A 20,385-nucleotide genomic window follows, 5' to 3' on the forward strand; every position below is an offset into this window, starting at 1 on the left:
ATGTATGATGCAGAGGCTGGGAGCAATTTGATAATCTTTTCTTCATGACCCACTAAATTTTATGATGGGCTGGCGTGACATATTTTCACAACACATTCATGATGCATTGACAGGGCAAGTATATGCACTTACCCACGCACAAACACACACACTCATGCGGACTTCCTGATAGGCATGTGAACGCATGTAGCCAGAGAAGTGGCGCACACAGACACTAAAAGCTTTCTACATCCTTGGTGGCTCCGTCAGCATGACTAAGTGTGCTCCATCTCACACTCCTCTCCAGATAGAGCCATGATTTCCCCTGGCATCACACACTCGGCTCCCAATCACTCCACACATGTCAGACCTAATAGTATCTGCTTCGACACACATGCACACCCACATGTGCTCGCAGTGACACGCACGCACACACCTGTAAATACTGCACACAGACACACATATTTGAAAGCAATCATATACCCTCCTACACACAAACACACTGGAGGGCTGTGAGTCTCCCTCTCACCAGCAATATGCTGCGTAGTGTACGTGGGTTTGTGGGCGACTGCGGGTGGACAGGAGTGTTACCTTAAAAAACAAGACAGACTGGCCTGGGGCCAAATGAGGGAGAGGGAGCCGAGAGAGCGAGACAGGGTGACAGAAAGTAGGTGGGAAGGATGATGTTTGTGAGCCTGCATGCAAAGCTGAGAAAGTGAGAGGGCTATAGTGACAGAGAGGGACAGCAGTGGGAGTCTGTGTGAAAAGGTAAAAGAAAGCTTGGTTGAGTACTTAACACTGCAGCCTCTTAATTTCCTCTTAAAATCTTTGCTGTCAGTGTTTGGCGTACAGTCAGATTAGGTGAAATGAGCTCCATTTTGTGTATATGAACGCGTGAGACTGAGAGTGAGAAAGTACAAGCGAGTTTGTGAGGGTGTGGCTGTGATTAGAATCTGCACACCTGCGTCTGTGCTCATGCACACGTGCACACAAGTTCACCTCAGGATTTAGCGCAAATGGGCATAAATACAGCAGGAGTGGAGTCAGCAGCGGGAGCAGACGTCAAACACATTCAGAAGCACACAGAAAAGGACTTAGACAGCGCCTTAAGGAGCTACGATGGGGGAAAAGGAGGGGTTATGGGGGGAGGTGAAGGAAGAAATCGGTGGGGATAAGCAGGGCAGGGCTGGAGGGACTGAAGAAAATGAAGAGAAGGGAGACTTAGAGAGCAAAAATGCAGAGAGGAGAGGGGAGCTGGGGGTGGTAGTCAGTATGCTATGACTTTCCTCTTCCAAAACAGGAATTAATCCAATAATCGCTTTGAAATGTTTTGCATATTTCTACATTCTTCTCGTGTACATAACAAACTATCATCTGGCACAAGTATGCGTGAGTCCTGTCAAGACCTCACACACACACACACACACACACACACACACACAGACACACACACACACACAGAACAAATCCCAGTGCCGTAGGGTTACTGCACGTGACGCCACTAAGAGTTGGAGATCCAAAGTCTTTAAGTTTATCTGCTGCTTATTTCAAGTGTCGCTTTGAGTGTCACAAATGTCAGGAGCTCTGCTATAGGCTTTGCCTCCATGTCAGTTCATTAGCACTTGACTCTAAAGCACACACACTTCAAACCCTCCAGAGACCAAGAGTCAGTAAATTAACTGCCAGTAATGCAGAAGAGAACAGAAAGACTTCTTATCCTTGTGATGTGATCCATTTATCACCATTCCTCCACTTCCTTCAGTCTTTGTCTTTGCGTGCCTCTTCTTTTCCTTACCACTTATTTTTATTCATGTGTCTTTCTTGAAACTGGCAACAGACAAGTGTTTTTGATCAAAAGTTTCATTCTGAAGTACACGGTCATTGCACACTGCAATAGAATAATGACACCATCAACGTTCAGATCCACAATGCCACCAAGCACAAAATCTCCAAAACGAAGGTTGACTGGTGATCCAGTCAGGCTGGCAACGTGGCACCATTTCTATCTGACTTCATGTCTCTGTCATACTCGGTTGCACATGAATAAATAGCTCACACGTTTGTCATTTGTTATTGATAGCTGCTACTATGAGGAAAACAGAAAGCTATCCAGATGTCCTTGAGCCAACAATAACAACACTTGAAGACACTTTAATCAGACAATGACTAAGTGAGTTAAACACGGGAGAAACACTCCAGAAACACTGGCGCACAAACTTAGTCACGAGGGCTGCAAGTTGACGAAACAGATGGCCTGTCATGTTAGGGCAGGCCAAAAGAAAACACATAACAAATTAAGCAAAATTTCAAATAAGACATGAATAATCAAGAGAAAGGCAGCCTTGAGAAAGATTAATCATTCGCTTTCTTACGCACAGTTAGATAAGAAGATCAGTATCCCTTTGTCTGATTGGTAAACATGAAGCTGGAGCCAGCAGCACTTAGCTTAGCTTAGCATAACGACTCAAACAGGAGGAAACATCTACCCTCAAAGCTCACAAGTTGGTGTAAAATCAACATTTTGCTGTTTGATGATAGGACCACTTGGGCAGCAACTTTCTGGTGTTGCTACTGGTTGTGTGGGAACATCTTCAGGCCAAGAAAACTTCTAAAGCTAGCTAGAAAAAGCTAAATGGCTGCAGCAATCTCACAACCACTTGTGGCTTTAGCATACCTGCATACTGTTTCAAAGCCCATTCAACTCACCAAGTCAGCCATGACTGGTATTACACTTTTTTTTCCCTTTCCAGAGTTGCATCACACATGTAAGACTAAAATCGTGAGTGGTGAGAGCACACATCACACACTTTTTTCTACTCAGCCTCTGCAAGAGGATGTTAGACTGCCACAAATTTATCTAAATTACACTCTAATGATCCTGCGATAAACACTTGCAAGCAGCAGGCAATGAAACATTCATGAAACAGAATGTATCCTAGCTGGAAGTGATTTCGGTGACTCTGATTGTGTAAAAACAAATAAATATCTCAAATGTAGTACCTCGGAGCTGCAGTCTTTCAAGAATATCAAAGTAAAAAACTATATCCAAGGTCTGCCAATTATAAAACACAAATGTCTTTGCTTCTGAGCAAAGAGCTCTGCTTAACAGCTGCCTGGGGAATTAACTCACTTCCCTGCAGATTCAGCTGTGCCACATTCTATCTTTTAGAGCGCTCGCACTTGTTGGCATTTTCTCTCCTGAATTATCCACTCTCCTTGCCCAAGGGAAGCTTACCTTTTCCTTAATGTGTGACGAATCATTTAGTGACAGAGTAGCTTGCAGCGTATACAGCAGACAGAAGAAATAATGTGAAAGGTAATCCAGAGGTTAAAGATCAAATGGAGGAAAACACAGGTCAAACAGAGTCAATTATTTAGTGGTATTAAATAAAGGCCAATTAGAGGAGTTGATCGGGCCATTGCAGAAAACCTGTCAGTATCAAAACAAGTTGCATACTGAAAACCAAGAATGTTTCATTGAATTTCTGTCTTACGCAGAAAAAGAAAAAAAAAAGGGAATGAAGTGCAAAACAAGAAAGCCTTTCTGACCTACATCTTCCACGATTAGCTATGCACAAATAGGACTTCCTCTTCTCCGCCTTGCCATGAGTGAGAAGAAGATTATAAGTCAGCTGCCACTGCCGCTAGTGAACCGAGCTGGAACTAGGACTGGGGCTGGTCTCCTCCCAGATTTGGGGTTGATTGGGGATTTCAAAGTCAAGAAAGTTCAAAGCCATTGGCTGGGGAACGTTCAAAAGAACCACGGCCAGCCACGAAGTGGAGAGGAAAGGAGGGGGAGAGCTACTTACAGTAAACTCTTCCACAGTCTACAGAGAATGTGGTGGCAGAATGAGGAAGGGGGTGGAAGTGCTTGTAAAAAAGGAAAACTGCTAGTGAAAATAAACTGCATGCTCCTGTGGGTTAAGACGATGAGCGGTGCTAAGCAGGTGGAATGTTGCTGACATGCTGGAGCAAACCTGAAAGCGAGAGCCAAACATTTGCAAATCATCAATAAAACAGAAGGTGAAATGGCATTTTAACTAAAATAAAACTAATGTTTTATGCCGCTGCTTGTTGTGATCACTCTGAGACTCAGTGAGATGGATTTTTGCTGCTCATGGAATGTTAACATGTCTCTTGAAACGCTGATAACATATTCTCACGCCCACACTTTTGTAATGCAGAGGGACAAAAAAGCCCAAATGTGAGAGAGCATTAAAATGCATTTTCTTTGAGAAACAGAACATAAACCTACCAACGCACCTTTCTATAGACAAAAACAGCCAATGTGCTACTTTCTCAGGTGTCTATTTCTTTCTGTGTGCTACACAATGCCATTCATTTGACACAATCAACCCATGGGAACACCTTCACACCCTGGGGACAGAAAACATCAATGGAATTTCCTTAATCTAAAAGACTTCAGAGATTTACAGTATAAAACACGGGATCATGCGTTTAAGGAGGGGATTTACTTCTTAAAAAAAAAAAATCTAGCATACATAATGATAAGGTGTCTCAAGCAGAGTACTTTGTGTTTCCTATTGCACAAAGCAGTGTCAGGCAAAACACAGATCATCTGCTGCATTCAAACATTATATCTTCAGATATATCAGATAGCAAAAGAAAAGTTATCTCACGCAGACTGAAAGGCAAATACCAGAGCCTCTTTCACTTTTGGTTACACTATATGTGTGATCACACATTCGCAAAGCATTATAAAAAACAAAGTCACTGTTTCATACCAATTTGTTCTTGATGTTTGTGTTCCTGTTGTCAAGCATTGTGTCAGCGCAGAGACCACCTCTAGTACACTGAATTATTCTGTTGACTGGTTTATTGTTGCAATGGGGGATGAGGATGCTCATTGGCAAGGTAACTTAACCAGAGTAGAGTACTTCCTCTATGCCATTAAACAACAAGTAAAAGGCCACAGACAAAACACAGTTCCCTTCCTATATGTTGTAATGAGATGATAATCCAACTTCAATATTCCATAGACTCTGCGTGCTCATGTAAAATCTATGATAATGTTTCATTTTCATGCATCCATAAAGAGGTATATAAATAGAAAAAAAAGACAGACACTCATGGTAAATGTTTTTAGGCCAGCAGATGCGGCTGGCTGCTTTGGGTCTATAGTCGTGGAATTAGCTCTTGCTAGTGTCTCTCTCTCTGTTGTTTTTCACCCTGATTCAGCAGTCCTGGACTTTACGCAGAGCCACTGAAAGCTCAGCGGCCACAGGGAATGCCAGCTCATCGACTATTATAATCACGGCCTCCCTTTTGCTCTCCGCCTCTCTCTGCCCTTCTCACCAGCACACCATCCCAATTGTGTTTGGCTCTCTTTCTTTTTGTGATCCGTCTTTCTGTCCTTCTTGTGGAACAAGGGCTTGTGTGATTGTGTATGATGCTACTGAGGCACTACAGAAAGTTCATAGTCAACACAAATATGCAGAATCAACATCCCCAAGGAAAGAATGGATGGATTAAAGATTTTGCTGTTTGGCAAACTGCAAACAAAGATATCATAATGAATGTTGAAGGCTATAATACTCTTGGTGAGAATGAAAATAGCTGCAAAGCTCAACAGTAAATCGTAAGTGGTTTTCAATCAAATCTTTCAGATCGTGACTTACCTTCAGTCCCAGAGATGTCAAACAACATAAAAAATGAGCAGTAAGCAGACATTGTTGCTGATACGACCTTATCGCATGCTTTGTAAACTGAAAAGGACACACAGGACTAACCTTGAGCTTATCAAAACGTTCAGTGAGCGAGGACACCTGGTGCTCTCGGTGACGTCCCACCAGCTTGCAGAGGGCACAAATGAGCTGGTCATCCACCAAGCAGTACATGTTGACCTTCTCATTTTCGTGCTCCAGGCAGGTCAAGCCACGGATGTGAGTGTCTGGTACCGGCTCTACCAAACGGTGGCTGGTGAACGGCTTCTTGTTGGGGTGTGTCGCGCGCAGACATCGGTCACAGTATGATACCTCACACGTGACACAAGTCTTGACTGCCTCACGCGGTGGATCCTGTTCGCAGAACTGGCAGCTGATGCGTGGATCCATTTTAGCAACAACAGCAGGGCTGTGGTTTGCGTTGGTGTGATTGGCGTGATTAGTGTGGTTGGCGTGCGGGTGGGAGTGGCTGGAAGTGGCCGGGCTGCTGCGGGCGCTACTTCCACTTGTGCCACCACCGCCACCGCCAACCGTTCCAGCTATTGTACCGCTAATGGTGGCGGTGTAGGGCCGCTGCGGCTGCAGGCGCCGGCTCTCGGTGGGGGAGTTGGGGCCGCTAAGGGAGGCCTTTTGAAAGCGGTCAATGATGTTCTGCAGCGTCACATTGCGCTTAAGGCCCTCCAGGCCGCGGTGATTCAGCGTGATGACGTAACGACAGGTGGGGCACTGAAAGGCCGAGATGGACTCAAGGGGCTTGCTGGTAGAGCAGTGAGATACCAGGATGCGGTGGGCGCAGTTAAAGCACAGGCTGTGGGCACAGGGCAAGAGCAGGGGATCTTCAAACAACTCCAGGCAGATCGGGCAGGTCAGCTCAGACTCCAGTGTTTCCATCTTCAGTTGAACCGATCTAAAGGTGACATCAAATCCCACGGAAGCTGGCCAATTACCTGCACGAAGAAGAAAAATATATGTATGAGTATTTACAGCTGCAAAATAAAAATGCCTCTAATCAACAACTGTCACTTTTCGTTCTTGGGCCATTTTATCGAACGGCAGAAAGTATACACAATTCATCAATTTCTGATTTTAACTGAATCACTCATGACATATTGGCTTCAAATATTGACTTGCCCGTACAGATTCAGCAGAAACATCACCAACACACACATTTTCTTGCACCATTATATGTCATCTGCTCGACTAGCACAACTGTGGATTGGGCCTCCTTGTGTCAGCCTTTAACACGATTACTCCTGCAGAGCTGTGAGTAGGAAAGGAATGACTCCATGAAAAGAAAAGAAGAAGACAGACGTTGACTGACTGGTGGGGAAGAGGTAAAAGTCAGTGGAGTGAAGAGGCGGATGTACAGCAGCAGCAGAGGACAGAACATGAGGAACTTGTAAAACAGAGGACCTCTGTAGTCCTGCAACACCCTGACTGACTCTTAAATGGTTCATTCAATCTCATACATTGCACTTCCATCTTTCTTTCTCACCACTGACTTTGCCTATTTTTTTATAGCATCACTGGTAAGATCAGCTTGACTTATCAAGCAATAAACACATCTCCAAGGACATATCAACTTCTAAAGCATGATCCCAACAATAATTTCAAGTAGGACAGGGAAAACAGGGCCTGAGCTAAACAAGAAAATTGATTTCAGATCCTCGTCCTCTTTCTCCAGGCCCTCCAAATCTCACCGTCGTGCAGCCTGCATATCAAGCTGTCTCCCCTGGGTGGCCTTAAAACCACTGACATGAGAAATCACCAATAACCCTCTCCCACCCACACTGATTCAGTGGCATAGGAGCCCTGCTTGTAGTGGCTGTGTCCTTTAAGAGAAACAAAGCAGACACCGTGAAACTACAGTATTAAAGCGGACGACCCCGGATAGCTGACAGTGACAATTTCATTAGGTGAGGTCGGTCCTGAAAGACTGCCCTCATCTCCCTCTGTGTGAGTCATGCAGGATTTACTGATGACTGTGTTTTACTGGTTATGACTAATCAAAAAAATACTTTTCACCTTTAGGACAGGGGTTTAAACTCCTGTGAGTGAGTCCTCTGAAGGTTAAGTCATTGCGTACAAAAACGTATAATTTACAGGTGAAAACATGTTATCAAGAAAAGGGTTTAAGACAGTCTGTGGATCCAGTGTAATGGCACTGAGCTGTCCGGCAACAAAGCATTCAGCCTCCTGGAATTCCAAATGAATTCCAGATTTAACACCTAACACATCACTTTGCATAAAGAAATGTGAAAAATCAGCATTTCATTTTTGTTCAGCATCCCATGCCTGGCTGGCTCTTTGTCCTTTGTCACTACGGAAACTATGTCCAACACAGATAAGGGTTTTTTGTGGTGAGTGTATCTTAATCTGCACATTATTTTCCTGAGTAATTGTTTAGTCCAGAGAATAAAAAAAAAACTGATCACTCAAATGCTCAGAGTCCATGACGATGCCTTCATTTAAAGTCCAAAAGCTTAAGATTTTTAATTTATTGTCACATATGACAAAAAAATAGTTCAGTATGAACACAAGACTAGTTGGCATTGTTTTTGCAACAACTAATGAAGTAATCAGTGTATTATCAAAATAACTGCTAAAATTTGCTAATTGTCGCAGCTCTTGTGGATTTTGCAGCTAAAATGTGTTGGCGCTATGAGCTGAAACAGTTCAGCGTGACTCCAAATGGATAATAACATTCACAACTTGTTGTGAAAACACGCTGAAGAGTGGCCTTGTCCTCCTATCGAACCTATTTAATTACTTACATTAAGGTATACCGAGTTAGCTCTGCCACCCACAGCCCATTTGTGATAACTTCATTGTGCTGGGGCACTATCCTCAATTGGACGCATGAATTCAGCTGCATTGAAAACTCAGCATTACAGAACCACACATAATCTAAGGACAAGCTGAAGACAGGACTGTATAAAGACAGAAACGGCTCAAAGGCTCAAACTCATTTGCACTAACAAAAGCCTCCTCCCTTCTGCTGCAACAGAAACCATGCCTAGACACTGAGCTGTGTTCAAAGCAAACATGATTTGAGCAGCAGCTAAGTGCTTGGGAAAGGCACTCAACTGAAGAGAGTAGTTCTGTGCACACCGTGGCTTTGTTACAAAATTCATTATCTGGAAAAGAAATAAATAACCGCTCGCAGCCAATCATGCAGATATTACGCTGATAAAAGCCAACGGGCATTGTGTTTGTGTGCAAATAAATATGTGTGTGCATGTGTGTGTGTGTGTGAGGCTGTATAGGTACGTTTGCACATGCGCGTAATGTCCTCCTCCGATATTCACCTTGGCTGCTATTTATCAGATGCTTCATGTGGTTGTTATCACCCAGCCTGGCCGTGTAAGGGATAAAGAGAGAGAGAGAGAGAGAAAGTTGAGCTACCACAGAGTGAGCTAGCATAGGGTTCTGCTTTCATCACACAAACAATAGGTCTAATTTATCTCCACTGTATTAGACAGCTGATAACAAGCGGCAGACGAATGGAGGCAGGATGCGTGTGTGTGTGTGTGTGTGTGCGTGAGGTGGGGAAGGGTTACACAAGGACAACCTTCAATACCTTTTGGGCAAGGCCACTAACCACTCGGTTTGTGGACTCCAGCCTTTGAGCTATATGTAACCATTTTATTTAACCTGTAGCCACTTTTAGTAAATATATAATTTATTGTTAGGTCTTTTTTTATAACCAATTCAGCAAGGCATATGTGGGTAAGAGAAATACTTCGGTCTGAAAACAATCGTCAAAATTAAACAAACAGATGATAGAATTCTTCTCACTGAGAGCAACTTTAGGCTGTTCAGTACGTCAGCAGTTCAGCTCCATGGCTACTGTTTCAGAGGCAAAATATGTCAACATCAGCAAACAGGGCACTCATTCATAAAGCTTCTCGGGACAGACATTGATTCAGGATCATCAGGTCACATAAACCCATGTGAACTTTGTTCTGGAATCAGGTGAAACCAGCGCAACGAAGAACAACGTCTCGTTATCACGGCACCACAAGAAGAAAATACAAGCAAATACTTTGTTATTGTTATTCCATAGAGTGATTTCCTACATGGCACCTTCGTTCATCAATATTTGATAAATAAAACACAGGAAGTCATCCAAATCCCTCACTTCCTTTGTTCCTCACAGAAATAATCCAAATGTCATCAAAGTGGATTGTACATCAGTCAAATCAAACAAACCACACACACAGAGTCTGAAACCGAATTAAACCGCTCACTTATTAAGCACATGGAATCAATAGGTTGGGTGCATGATCCACATGCTAGATCTGTGCAACTGTCCATTTCAAACGTCGATTGAATCAGCAGTCTCACTTTACTCCTGAGGAAAGACCTCAACGGTGCTGCTTATGCCGATGTTAATGTGACTGTGTTTAATAGAGCGTGGCGTTATAATTAACACCAAGCTTTAACACACCATCAGCAGGCCCATTAAGCTTCAGCTATGTCACTCTGGGGAAACAGTGTCTGCTGTGATGGGAGCCACTTAGGGACTGAATCACTGGCTTCATGGTACAGGCGTGTGTTCTGCAGACAGACATTCACAAACTACATTCACAGTGCGCACGTGCACACACCCACACACACACACAAAACCAGAGCTGCACATTTACAAGTACAAACTCTTCTGTCTCGTTGTCTCTCTTCATCTGCCATTCTTGTTAAGGTGAAGTGTCCCATCTGGACGGAGAACAGCTTGAGCTGGTGCCTGAAGAAAAACACACACACACACACACACACACACACACACACACACACACACACACACACACACACATAGAGTCTTGTTTCCATAATTTCTGGGGACATTACACAGACTTACACTCATTTCCTGAAGGCTTTACCACCATCTCTCCATAACAATAAACATGCCCTACCTTAACCTGAACCTAATCTTAAAGCCAGCCTTCATCCTAACATTTAATGACTTAAGTTGTGGGGTTTGTGGGGTAAGGCGGGTCCTCACAATGTGACTGTGAAAAAGATTTTTTCTCCACAGCTACAGGAATATGTGCGCACACACACACACACACACACATGCGCGCAGAAACAAAATCTGTTAGGCACTCACTCTGATATATCGTTTACCGTAGCAAGACTTTCAGGTCTCACTCAGGGCTTTTTGCAGAACAAATGAAAAAGCAAAAAATGGCGAAATCACTAGATTCATTAGTCCTATCTAAAGAAGCAGGGCTAGGTAAATAATTCTTTTTAGTAAATACACTCAGACTCTAATCTGCTGATACTTGTGAGATCATTTTAACAGGTGCAAGGACACATCTGTAAGCAGACACATTAGCCCTGTTCCTAAATGGCACTGATAACATAGAAATACTTAAATAGAACACTGACGTTGTAGTTTGTCTCACAGAACAGGATCCTGTATTTGGGTATGTAAAATCCCTTTTGGTGTTTGCTTTGCCACTTAGGATCCAGTACGGTCCTGCATGAGCTTTATGCATTAGCACATATACATTCACGCTACATCTGATGCCTGGTCAGGTGTTGTATGCATGAACTTGGAACAGAGTGGTTCAATAGGAAACAATGCCAGTCAAGCTCCATGGCGGTCAAAAGGTGAAGGATATGAAGAGCGTTGACAAATTGCTGGCAAATTTAAACATATAAATTACACATATTTGCTGTGTGTAAATAAAAAATATAAGCCTAGTGTATTTTCAGTGTTAAGGCCCAGAGTGTACCCAGCATGGTAGTATTTTAAGCTTCAATTGGATCCAATAAATTCATAAACAGTAATAAATTCCACCATCAGTTTATCAGACAGGACCTTGGGGAATTCCACAAAATAGAAAACACTGATGTCACGCTTTCTGTCATTTCATAATGTTGCAAACATCAAAACAATAAAAGAGGGTTTTTTTTATTTAAAAGCAGTCACAGTCCCCCGGGAGTATGGTTGCATGTGTATGAGTTCACTTTGTTGACGCACGCATCAGTCTAGAGAAAAGGCAATTGTGGAACAAAGATGATTATCCTCGTGTAAACAATCCACTTGTAAAAACCAAATTGCTCCCTCCTGAATTGTAGTGGCACAGCTGCAGAGCCAAAAAGAGAGCTTAATGGACACTTGATGATGTGGGAATGACGGCACGATCATCGAAACAAATCACCACACCTACACCTCTGAATCAAAAACACAAGTGCATTCCCACTGTGGCAGCAATATTTACTTTTTTCAAACAAACATTGCTAGGACACAAAAGCTCTAATTCTTACGTTTCTTGTTATAAATGTTGGTGATCCTACTTTGGCACTGAATTATTATTATTTTTTTCTAGCTGAAATACATATTTTACGTACATTTTAATGTATATGTAATGAATTTTATATATAAGAATGTTAAAAATATTGGAGTACATTCAAAATATCCCACTGCATGTTTTCCATATATATTATATGAATTATATATTTTCAATGATGAATTGTATGACTAGTATCTCGAAGAGTCATTTATCCTACTGGGATCTAATCCAATCCAGACAGAATAAAACACAATAACATTTGTGTTTTGAGAAGTTAAAAATACAGAACACATGTTGAGCAGTAAATCTTACTTCCTTCCTTTACTGAAAACATTTCACTTTAAAGATACGAAGGACATGATGATGTGCAAACAGAGCCAGGTGTTAGAAATTTATCAAATAAACTTATTCCCTGGGTGGAAAACAGAATAAAAGATTACTTCCAGGAAGGGCTATGCTTCAGTGCAAGGTAGATTATACGGGCATTAGCCAGGTGCACGCATGCATGCATCCTTATGTGGATCCTTAACTGAAGTAAACACATTGACAAGGAGAACACACACACACACACACACACACACACACTTCACTTGGAGCCCTTAGTCACTGTTCCCATATCAGCAGCCTTCATCTGTGGCAAGTGACTGAATCTCAACACTGTGAGAATCTACAGTGAATCAACAGTTTTCATTGTCAAATTCACAGTGTGTCTGCCACCCTTCATCCCTCCAGACCCCACCCGATCCCTCCACTAGTATTCCCACTACTCTAGTCTTCCCTAAGTGTACCTGGAATCTATCCATCTCACTGGAAGCTGTCAGTCCTAGGCTTATCACAGTGAAGTACGGGGAGCAGAAAATCACATAGTTGGGGTTTAAAGGCTGCAGACAGCAAGATGACAGTAAACAACAACAGCAGGGGATTGAGATGTTCCCTTTGCAGGGCCTTTGAAAAGAACACACAGTGAGACGCTACGATGTTTGTACCTGTGGGGCGTTAAAGCTGGGGAAAAACATTTGTATTCTCATTACGGGAAAATGCTATGACTTGTCACAACTGAAAGTGCTTGGCATGAGGGATTATATTAAAAACAATTGAGACGCCATGTGTGTTTAACAAACACGTTAAGTAATAGTTAAATGAAGCCACAAGCAGTGAGGGAATTTGCTTTTTCTTCCAATACTGCATGATAGAAAAATTCAAACCTTCCCTAAAGAGCAAAGAACTGGCAGAACTCTCACAACCCATTTGCCAGACACTTAAACTGGAAGAAAGCTAAGAAGAAGGAGCCTTAGCTTACTGCATGTCTAGGACCAGGAGACCAGGAGTTATCTTAGCTTGGCCTTCAGATTAAGAAAGAGCTCACCTGGATATGAGCTAAGGTATAAAAATCCCCCTTTCTTCAGGACAAGCTAAGCTAAGCTAACCCAATACTAGCTGTAAGCTAACATTTACCGTGCACGCATGAGAGTGGTATCAGTCTCCTCGTTTAACTGTCAATATGACTGTGTGTATTTTCCAAAATGTTGAACTGCTCCTTTTAAATACTAGCAAGAAAGCTGACAAACAATTGGCCAAATGTGCGCATCGACAGAAAGCTGAAAATTGTTTTATCCGCTGTGCAAACAAGTACAGTAGCTCTTTGCTAAGGGTCTGCTTGAAGCCAGTTTCATACACGATCAGACTGATTCTCCAGAGCGGTTTGGGGCTGAAAAATACAGTTGCTATCCAACTGACAAGCCCAGTCTGTAGTCTGTGACCTCAATCTGCTGTAGACCTGATGTTAAGCAGTGAGCATTCCACAAATAGCCTCAAAACAGGCGAAAGGTTAAAGATGATAATAACAAATTAAAGGCTTTCTTTGCTAGCTTGCTCATGTGAAACAGTAACACATTATTAATTACAACAAAAAAAAAAGCTGCCTGGAAGAAAACAGAAAAATGAAGCTTGAGCAAGAAACATGTTCAAACATAGAATGACAAGATGGTGGTTTCTATCTCCATCTCGCACCTGGTCTCTCCAAAACAAGGAGCTTTCAATCGTTCCTTTATTAAGTAACCAAACACCATAACTGGAGCAAACACGTCTTTCCACAAAGAATGGCTGGCCTGTGCAATGTTAGGCGTTCACAGATGTTCTACACATGTTGGTGTTGCACAGGTACTTATCAATATTTGCACGCATTAAAATGACTAATAAAAACACCTTAAAGCAGCACTGCTGTAAGAATACTTTCATTAGCAACCATGTTAGCGAACATAAATCTCTGGCTCTGGCCCTAAACATGTCATTTACCTTAATTACCACAGCTCAGCATTTAAACCAGAAAGAACTGAGACATTGTTTCAGCAGATTCAGTGGAATTCAGTGGCATTAATCAATTGAAATCCAGGCCTTTTCTGGAGGGCAAATTTTTAGATATGTATATTTTTTTAACTAATCAGGGTTAAAAATAACCACAAGCAAGGAAAATGTCAGAACCAAGCATTGTTGAGTTTTGCCAGACATCAAGAGTTGAACAGTTACCGCTGTGGTTTTGGAAAAAGGAAATGGGGCAGCTCCCAAAATGAGAGCCCTCCCGATGACCAGAGCACACCAAATTGTACATATGATTATATAAATGGGATCAAGCAGCACATTAAACTTGCTGTGTTACATTTCCGCTCAGTCTTTGACAGGAGCCATGTGTCTCAGCTGCTTCAAGGGATAAAAAGGAATAGATGAGCATATGACAAACTGGCCAAGGTTTCTTCAGCCACCCCTTTCATTCCCACTCTTTCACCTTCATCTTTTCCTCTCTTCTTCCTCTGCTCTCACTCTTCTTCCAACCTCCACTTGTCCAGTCTTTCCTTGCACTCCCTCCCTCTGTCCTCTTTCTCTGTCTCTCTCTCCAGCAGCACTCAGAGTGGGTTGGTTTCACCAAACATGTGATTCCTATTCATAGAATGTAAACAGTAATGCAGCCAAGCTGGTGTTTCCATTTCACATTCAGTGCAGCTGAGCGGGCTGGCTTATGCTTAACCCTCTCACTGCTATGCTGGAGACAGGTCCTATTACAAAACCAATTTCAGAATAAATCTAGAATGATATATTGCATCAGTACATCTGCAAACACTCCGCTGCAAGCTAATCCCACAATTAATTAAGTTTATATCAGTCTCAAAGTGTCTCAGGCTGAAGGCAAAAGTTCTTATAAGGGAATAATTTCACATATTTTAAAGGATTTCCAACAAAAGTCACTTTCTCTGCCTAGCAAACATCTGGTAGGCTTCAAGGACAGAGCCTGCTCTCTTCCACAGTTTTTTCTATTTAAGTTTTTAAGAACAACTTTTTTTGTATTGGCAAAAGGTAGAGCCTCATCATGGGATGGGGGCTAAAAAAAACAAGTGTTACATAAATTAAATGCGGTCTAGCACATAAACAACAGACACATAGCTAGGAGACAACTGTTTCAAAGAACATAAGGAACAAGAGTAGCATACACAAGCAGCAAGACAAACAGGAAAATCCTAAACAACAGCACCAAGTGAAGTAGAAAGATGCATGGGACAACAGCAAGCAGAAAACAGGGAAATATTAGTAAATGTGGAAACAGCTACGTGTACCAGTGAGGATGTCCAGCCAATGAAAGCTGATTTTGAGCTAAAAATGTCCAGGTCCAAGTATTTTCTGCATCCTGTCTTCATTTAGGAAGAATAAAATTTTGATAAAACAGAGGAGGTGGTTGGATGTGTCTTGTTACTAAATCTTGCTCCATGTTCTTCTGCATACATATATACATGAATGGAATTTTGATTGCTGCCACTATGATCCAATTCTATATATAATTAGGAAAGTGTGTTTGCTTGGCTTGGCTTTGCATGGTTCTTACGCATATCCATTGTCAGTATGTGCACTGTGTTTTAAGAAAAGGGTTTGTTTTGCCTATATGGTCTCATGCAGGTGCCCCTCAGTATATCAGACCAGTACGACGGGGGGCTCTGGGCTTGTCACTGTAGGTACAGCCGAGTGTGTGGTTGGATACGCCTGCACTCGCTTTCACAGCCGTATTTGTTTCTTATATTCCTTTTGCAGCCTGTCAACTGTGTTGATGAGGACTCTATTGTGTGAAGGACATTTGCTGATGCAAGACACTGAAAATAAAATAAACAATCAATTCTTGTCAAGCGCAAGGCCAAGCCAGACTTGTTAATTGGTTTAGTATGTTTACACATGAAAGCAGAATTAAATGAGATTTTCACAGGTTTGTGACAGTGTATAAAACACACCTCCTCTCTTTTACCAACCACTAAAGACTTTTGCCTGTTACAGCTCAGCAGCCTGTGGGTAATAAAGTTAATACGTTGTCTCATCAGCTCTCTGAGGCTCTTTTTGCTGAGAACCTTATCAGGCCTCAACACAACACTGAGTAGCAACCATGCCCCTGCCTCACTTCATGCTGCTTCCATTAATCATGTGCATTTGCCCAGGTGAGAACAAACCCGGGATCAGAAGTAGGTAGAACGGCTTATTAGATATTTAGACCCGGCTGAGCATGCTGGAGGGCGCAAAGGATAAAGAACGAGGGAGAACAGAGCTCCCGCTCACTGACAGCAGAAGCAAAAATATCATCGGTAAGCAGGCTTCCAGCCCAGCGGCGGGTGTTGGAGTTATGAACTGCTGACCCTGGAAATCAGGCTTGTAGATAGACTGTGGTCAGGTGGACAGTATAATGGTAATTCCCCTCTTCAAATATTGTATTTTCTGCAGCATGCTAACATGACTTGAATCCACTACTAGTGTCTGGATCACTACTAACAGTGAATCTGTTTTTTAACTTATTCAGGAGCAAAATGATTGTCCTACATGCATTGATAAAAACTAACATAACATAGGCTAAAATAATATGAAAAAGCACATACTGCAGAACTTGAGAAATGTATTGTCTTGCCTTGCAGAAAACAAACTTGCTTATATTGACAGATGACACCAGTTCGGCTTCAATTTTTCTCTATTTTCATCTGGCTGTGCGTGCATACGTATGTGTACAAGAGCATAGTACCAAGTTAATGGCTTACCTTTTACTGGTATTTTCTATATATATGCAAATTTACTCCACATCGCGTGAAAAAGCAATCTACAAACCACATAAATGGCACTTTCAGCTTCCGAAAAGAGGGTCTTTTCAGCTGGAAATTGGATTCCCGGCCTGTGTACACCTACATTAGCCAGGAAAGACTGTCAAGAGAAAACATAGCCCTCTGTATGAAAATTGACAATATGTATTCCTTAAAAGTTTTCCCATTGCAGAAAAACAGCTGACAGCTTTGAATGCGTCATGTTTGTGTTTTAAATGAGCAGTAACTAATCAGTAAGGTGTCAGCCACTTCATCGGTAGTTTGCCAAACTGTATTAGCAAGTGATGTCGTCCAAGCTGTGTTATTGATTCCACAGAGGAGGCAGTTGCTTGGGTCAATACTAGGGCCTCAAAAGCATCAACAATGCTGACGGCTCGTACGACAGCTGTCCTTATTAAGACACATCTCAGAGAAAAAATGGTGTGTCGTGCCACTCAACAGATTCGTCTGCTAGAAAATGACACCTAAGACATTTTTCCTGCTCATTTTATAAGATAAAAATATTTCAGGAAGAGAAAAACCTACACTTTTGAGCTACAGATTCTGTTGGTGAGTGCGCTGATAACATCGAGACAGAGGAAGACAAAGAGTCAAAGAGAGAATGTCTTGGTGGCAAAATGTGTGCATCCTTGTGTGTGTATATGTGTGCCAGCTCATGTGCACGCTGTTTTTCTAAATACACCAGCAGCTGGGATTCAGTCTTCCAAACTGTCTGTGCAGCCTGCCAGCAGAGGGAAATACATTCATACGTCTAATACAAAAGACAGTATAGACGAAAGACTTGTTGGAGTTGTCTCAGTTGAATCATCCATAACCTCATTATACACAGTCGGAACAACTAACCTCATTTTTTGAGACGACTCTAACTCCCTCCCTCTCTCTATTTCTCACTAGAGGTGCAGCGCAAATAAAAAAAGAAACAAAGAAAAAAAAAAGAAAAGAAACAGGATGAATTGACAAAATGAAATCGACGATTCAATACTTTAAACCCTGGATGGATTTTCTGTTCCAGCGTTGTGCCCTCCGTGCACAAGGCCTTACTGCCACACCTCACGCTTCACGTTGTAGCACCATGTGCGCCTGCATATACAAGGACTGCATTTATCCAGAAGCAATGGGAAATTTCTTAGAACCATTACATCAAACTGAACTGCACTGAGCTGTCAGCAGTGAGAAAAGGCTGTTTAACCAAAACCCATTAAACACACGCTTTCCTGCTCTAAGTACAGCATTCACCTTGGGTCAAAGTCCATAGACCCCCCCCCCGCCAACATAATACATCCAGGAGGACCATTTGCTACTTCAGCTGTAGTAGATGGTGTCATTAATAAAGCAGGAGGTGTTTGTGATGCGCTACTGGGCTTTTCAGTTATTCATTATGTCCGAAGAAAGTGTGTGTGAGAGAGAGAGAGAGAGGAAAAACACAAACAAAGGAAATGAAAAAAAACAAAACAAAAAAAAAACACAGGGAGGTCAAGAGAAATCAACTCAAAAATAGATCACACACCCAGACAGAGAAAAACAAAAAGAGAAATAAAGCGGAGAGGTAGGAGACCTTGCCATTGGTGTGACCCCAGGGAGGGGGTTCCTGTCCTCTTTCTCATGTTCTCGCTCTACAGAGTCAGAGCCTTCTATTTATACAGCACTGTAATGTTTGGCATTTCCTTCGAGGGCGAGCGTGTGAGCCATTGTTCTCCTTGGCTGCCGTTCGATTGGCTCAGCAGGTTCCATGCATTGAAATGTCAGGAGCTTGTACCTCTATTAGATTTATTTATTTATCATCGATACACAATCATTTGTCCCTTCTTGTTATCGTCATCGCTGGGGCGGGCTGGATCAGATCGGTTCAAAGCTTCGAAGTTTCATTCGTGAAAATAACAGTCAAATTTTAAATCAACATTCGAAAGCTGTGAAGATTTATTTATTTATTTATTTTGGCCTGTCAATTCATTGTGTTTAAAGTCAGTATTTCTATGAAAGCTGCATTTAGAAATTAGGCTACACTAATATTAGTATTACACTAAATTGGTTTGCAGTGATGGCTATGCAGGACTGTTTCCAACTTGTGTGATGAATAATTCCAGAGCATTCAATCGAAACTCCAAAACTCAAAATTTATTGAATAAAAACAGATGAAATCATTTCCAAAATTAAAAACTTTTTTTTTTTTTTTTTTAGTAAATTAAGCTACAAACATCATATTATGCATTTGCATTTGCCTGGCACTCCGACAAGACATCTGATAGCAGCTGCAACACTGGACACATAATCACTGGAAACACAGTCGCTTGCTTTATGGAGCTTTCCCACAAAACTTCACTGACAAAGAGGAACACAGACACAATGTCATATCACAGAAATATGTAATTATATTCACCTAAAATCCCAATGTGAATACCTATAGAAAACGAATTACTTGGGCTAAGATGCAGTCAGATATCCTTAAAAACATTCTCAATAATGTGTTTGTGAACTGAGAAAACAAAGCCCGCACCCACCACCCCCAAACTGTAGGCCTGCTACTGAAGCAGACACAAATCAATAGGTTGTTAGCTAAACAATAGCTGCCCAACATTGCCGGCATTTTAAAAATAGCCATTCCCTGGGGCAGAGCAAAACCAAAGAGAATAATTGTGAAGGTTAACAATGCCTACTGCTATATCAATATTGAGCTGAACCGATGGCCTGGAGACTCAAAGAAAAAGGCTCAGTCCGAGGGCTTTTTGCTGCACGCAGGTTCACAAGAACTCATGTGATGGAGGCTGGATAAAATGGTCAGCTTCATTGGAGCAATTTCATATTTTAAGGAACTAATAGTGTTACAATGCAACATCCTACAGGTGCTGACAGATGCTCTATGTTTAGCACAGAGTCTTATAGGAGAAAATATCAGCGGACTTTGGAGGTCACTGTATCTAAGCAAGAGAGGGAAAGAGCTGCTTTTAGACAGAAGGTGTTCCTTTAAAACGCCTGCTGGGTGGATGAGTATGTATGATGAAAGTATGTGCCTGTATACGAGCGCATGAGATGAGTAAGTCAAAAAAATAAGCCTTTTTTTTTGGCTTCTCTACCCTCATGACTTTTTGTTTTCTGCTTTGCTCTGTGTGGCTATTAACCCTCCCCAGAATCTATCAAACATCCTTGAAGCTCAAAAATCTTCTTTCACGCCTCCTCCTGTTTACACCTACCCTCTCGATCTGTCTCTTTATAGTTATTTCGCTTTCTCTGCCACCGTTTTCCGTGCCCAACACCACTATTTTTATCACAACTGCATCCTAGCCTATGCTGGCGTTGTTACAGAGATGTTCA

General features: G+C 42.1%; 1 protein-coding gene across 3 annotated transcripts in view; it reads right to left on the reverse strand.

Moving 5' to 3' along the window:
• The window catches only part of mid2 (midline 2), a 131,245-nt gene that overhangs the window by 60,999 nt on the left and 49,861 nt on the right, over positions 1-20,385 (reverse strand). For all 3 annotated transcript variants that reach the window (XM_046405338.1, XM_046405337.1, XM_046405339.1), the window contains exon 2: positions 5,730-6,610. In XM_046405338.1, the coding sequence (XP_046261294.1) occupies positions 5,730-6,554 (825 nt within the window). In that variant the 5' untranslated portion in view covers positions 6,555-6,610. The remainder of the gene's footprint in view (positions 1-5,729; positions 6,611-20,385) is intronic.

The sequence above is a fragment of the Scatophagus argus genome, chromosome 12, assembly GCF_020382885.2.
Source record: "Scatophagus argus isolate fScaArg1 chromosome 12, fScaArg1.pri, whole genome shotgun sequence".
NCBI lineage: Eukaryota > Metazoa > Chordata > Actinopteri > Scatophagidae > Scatophagus > Scatophagus argus.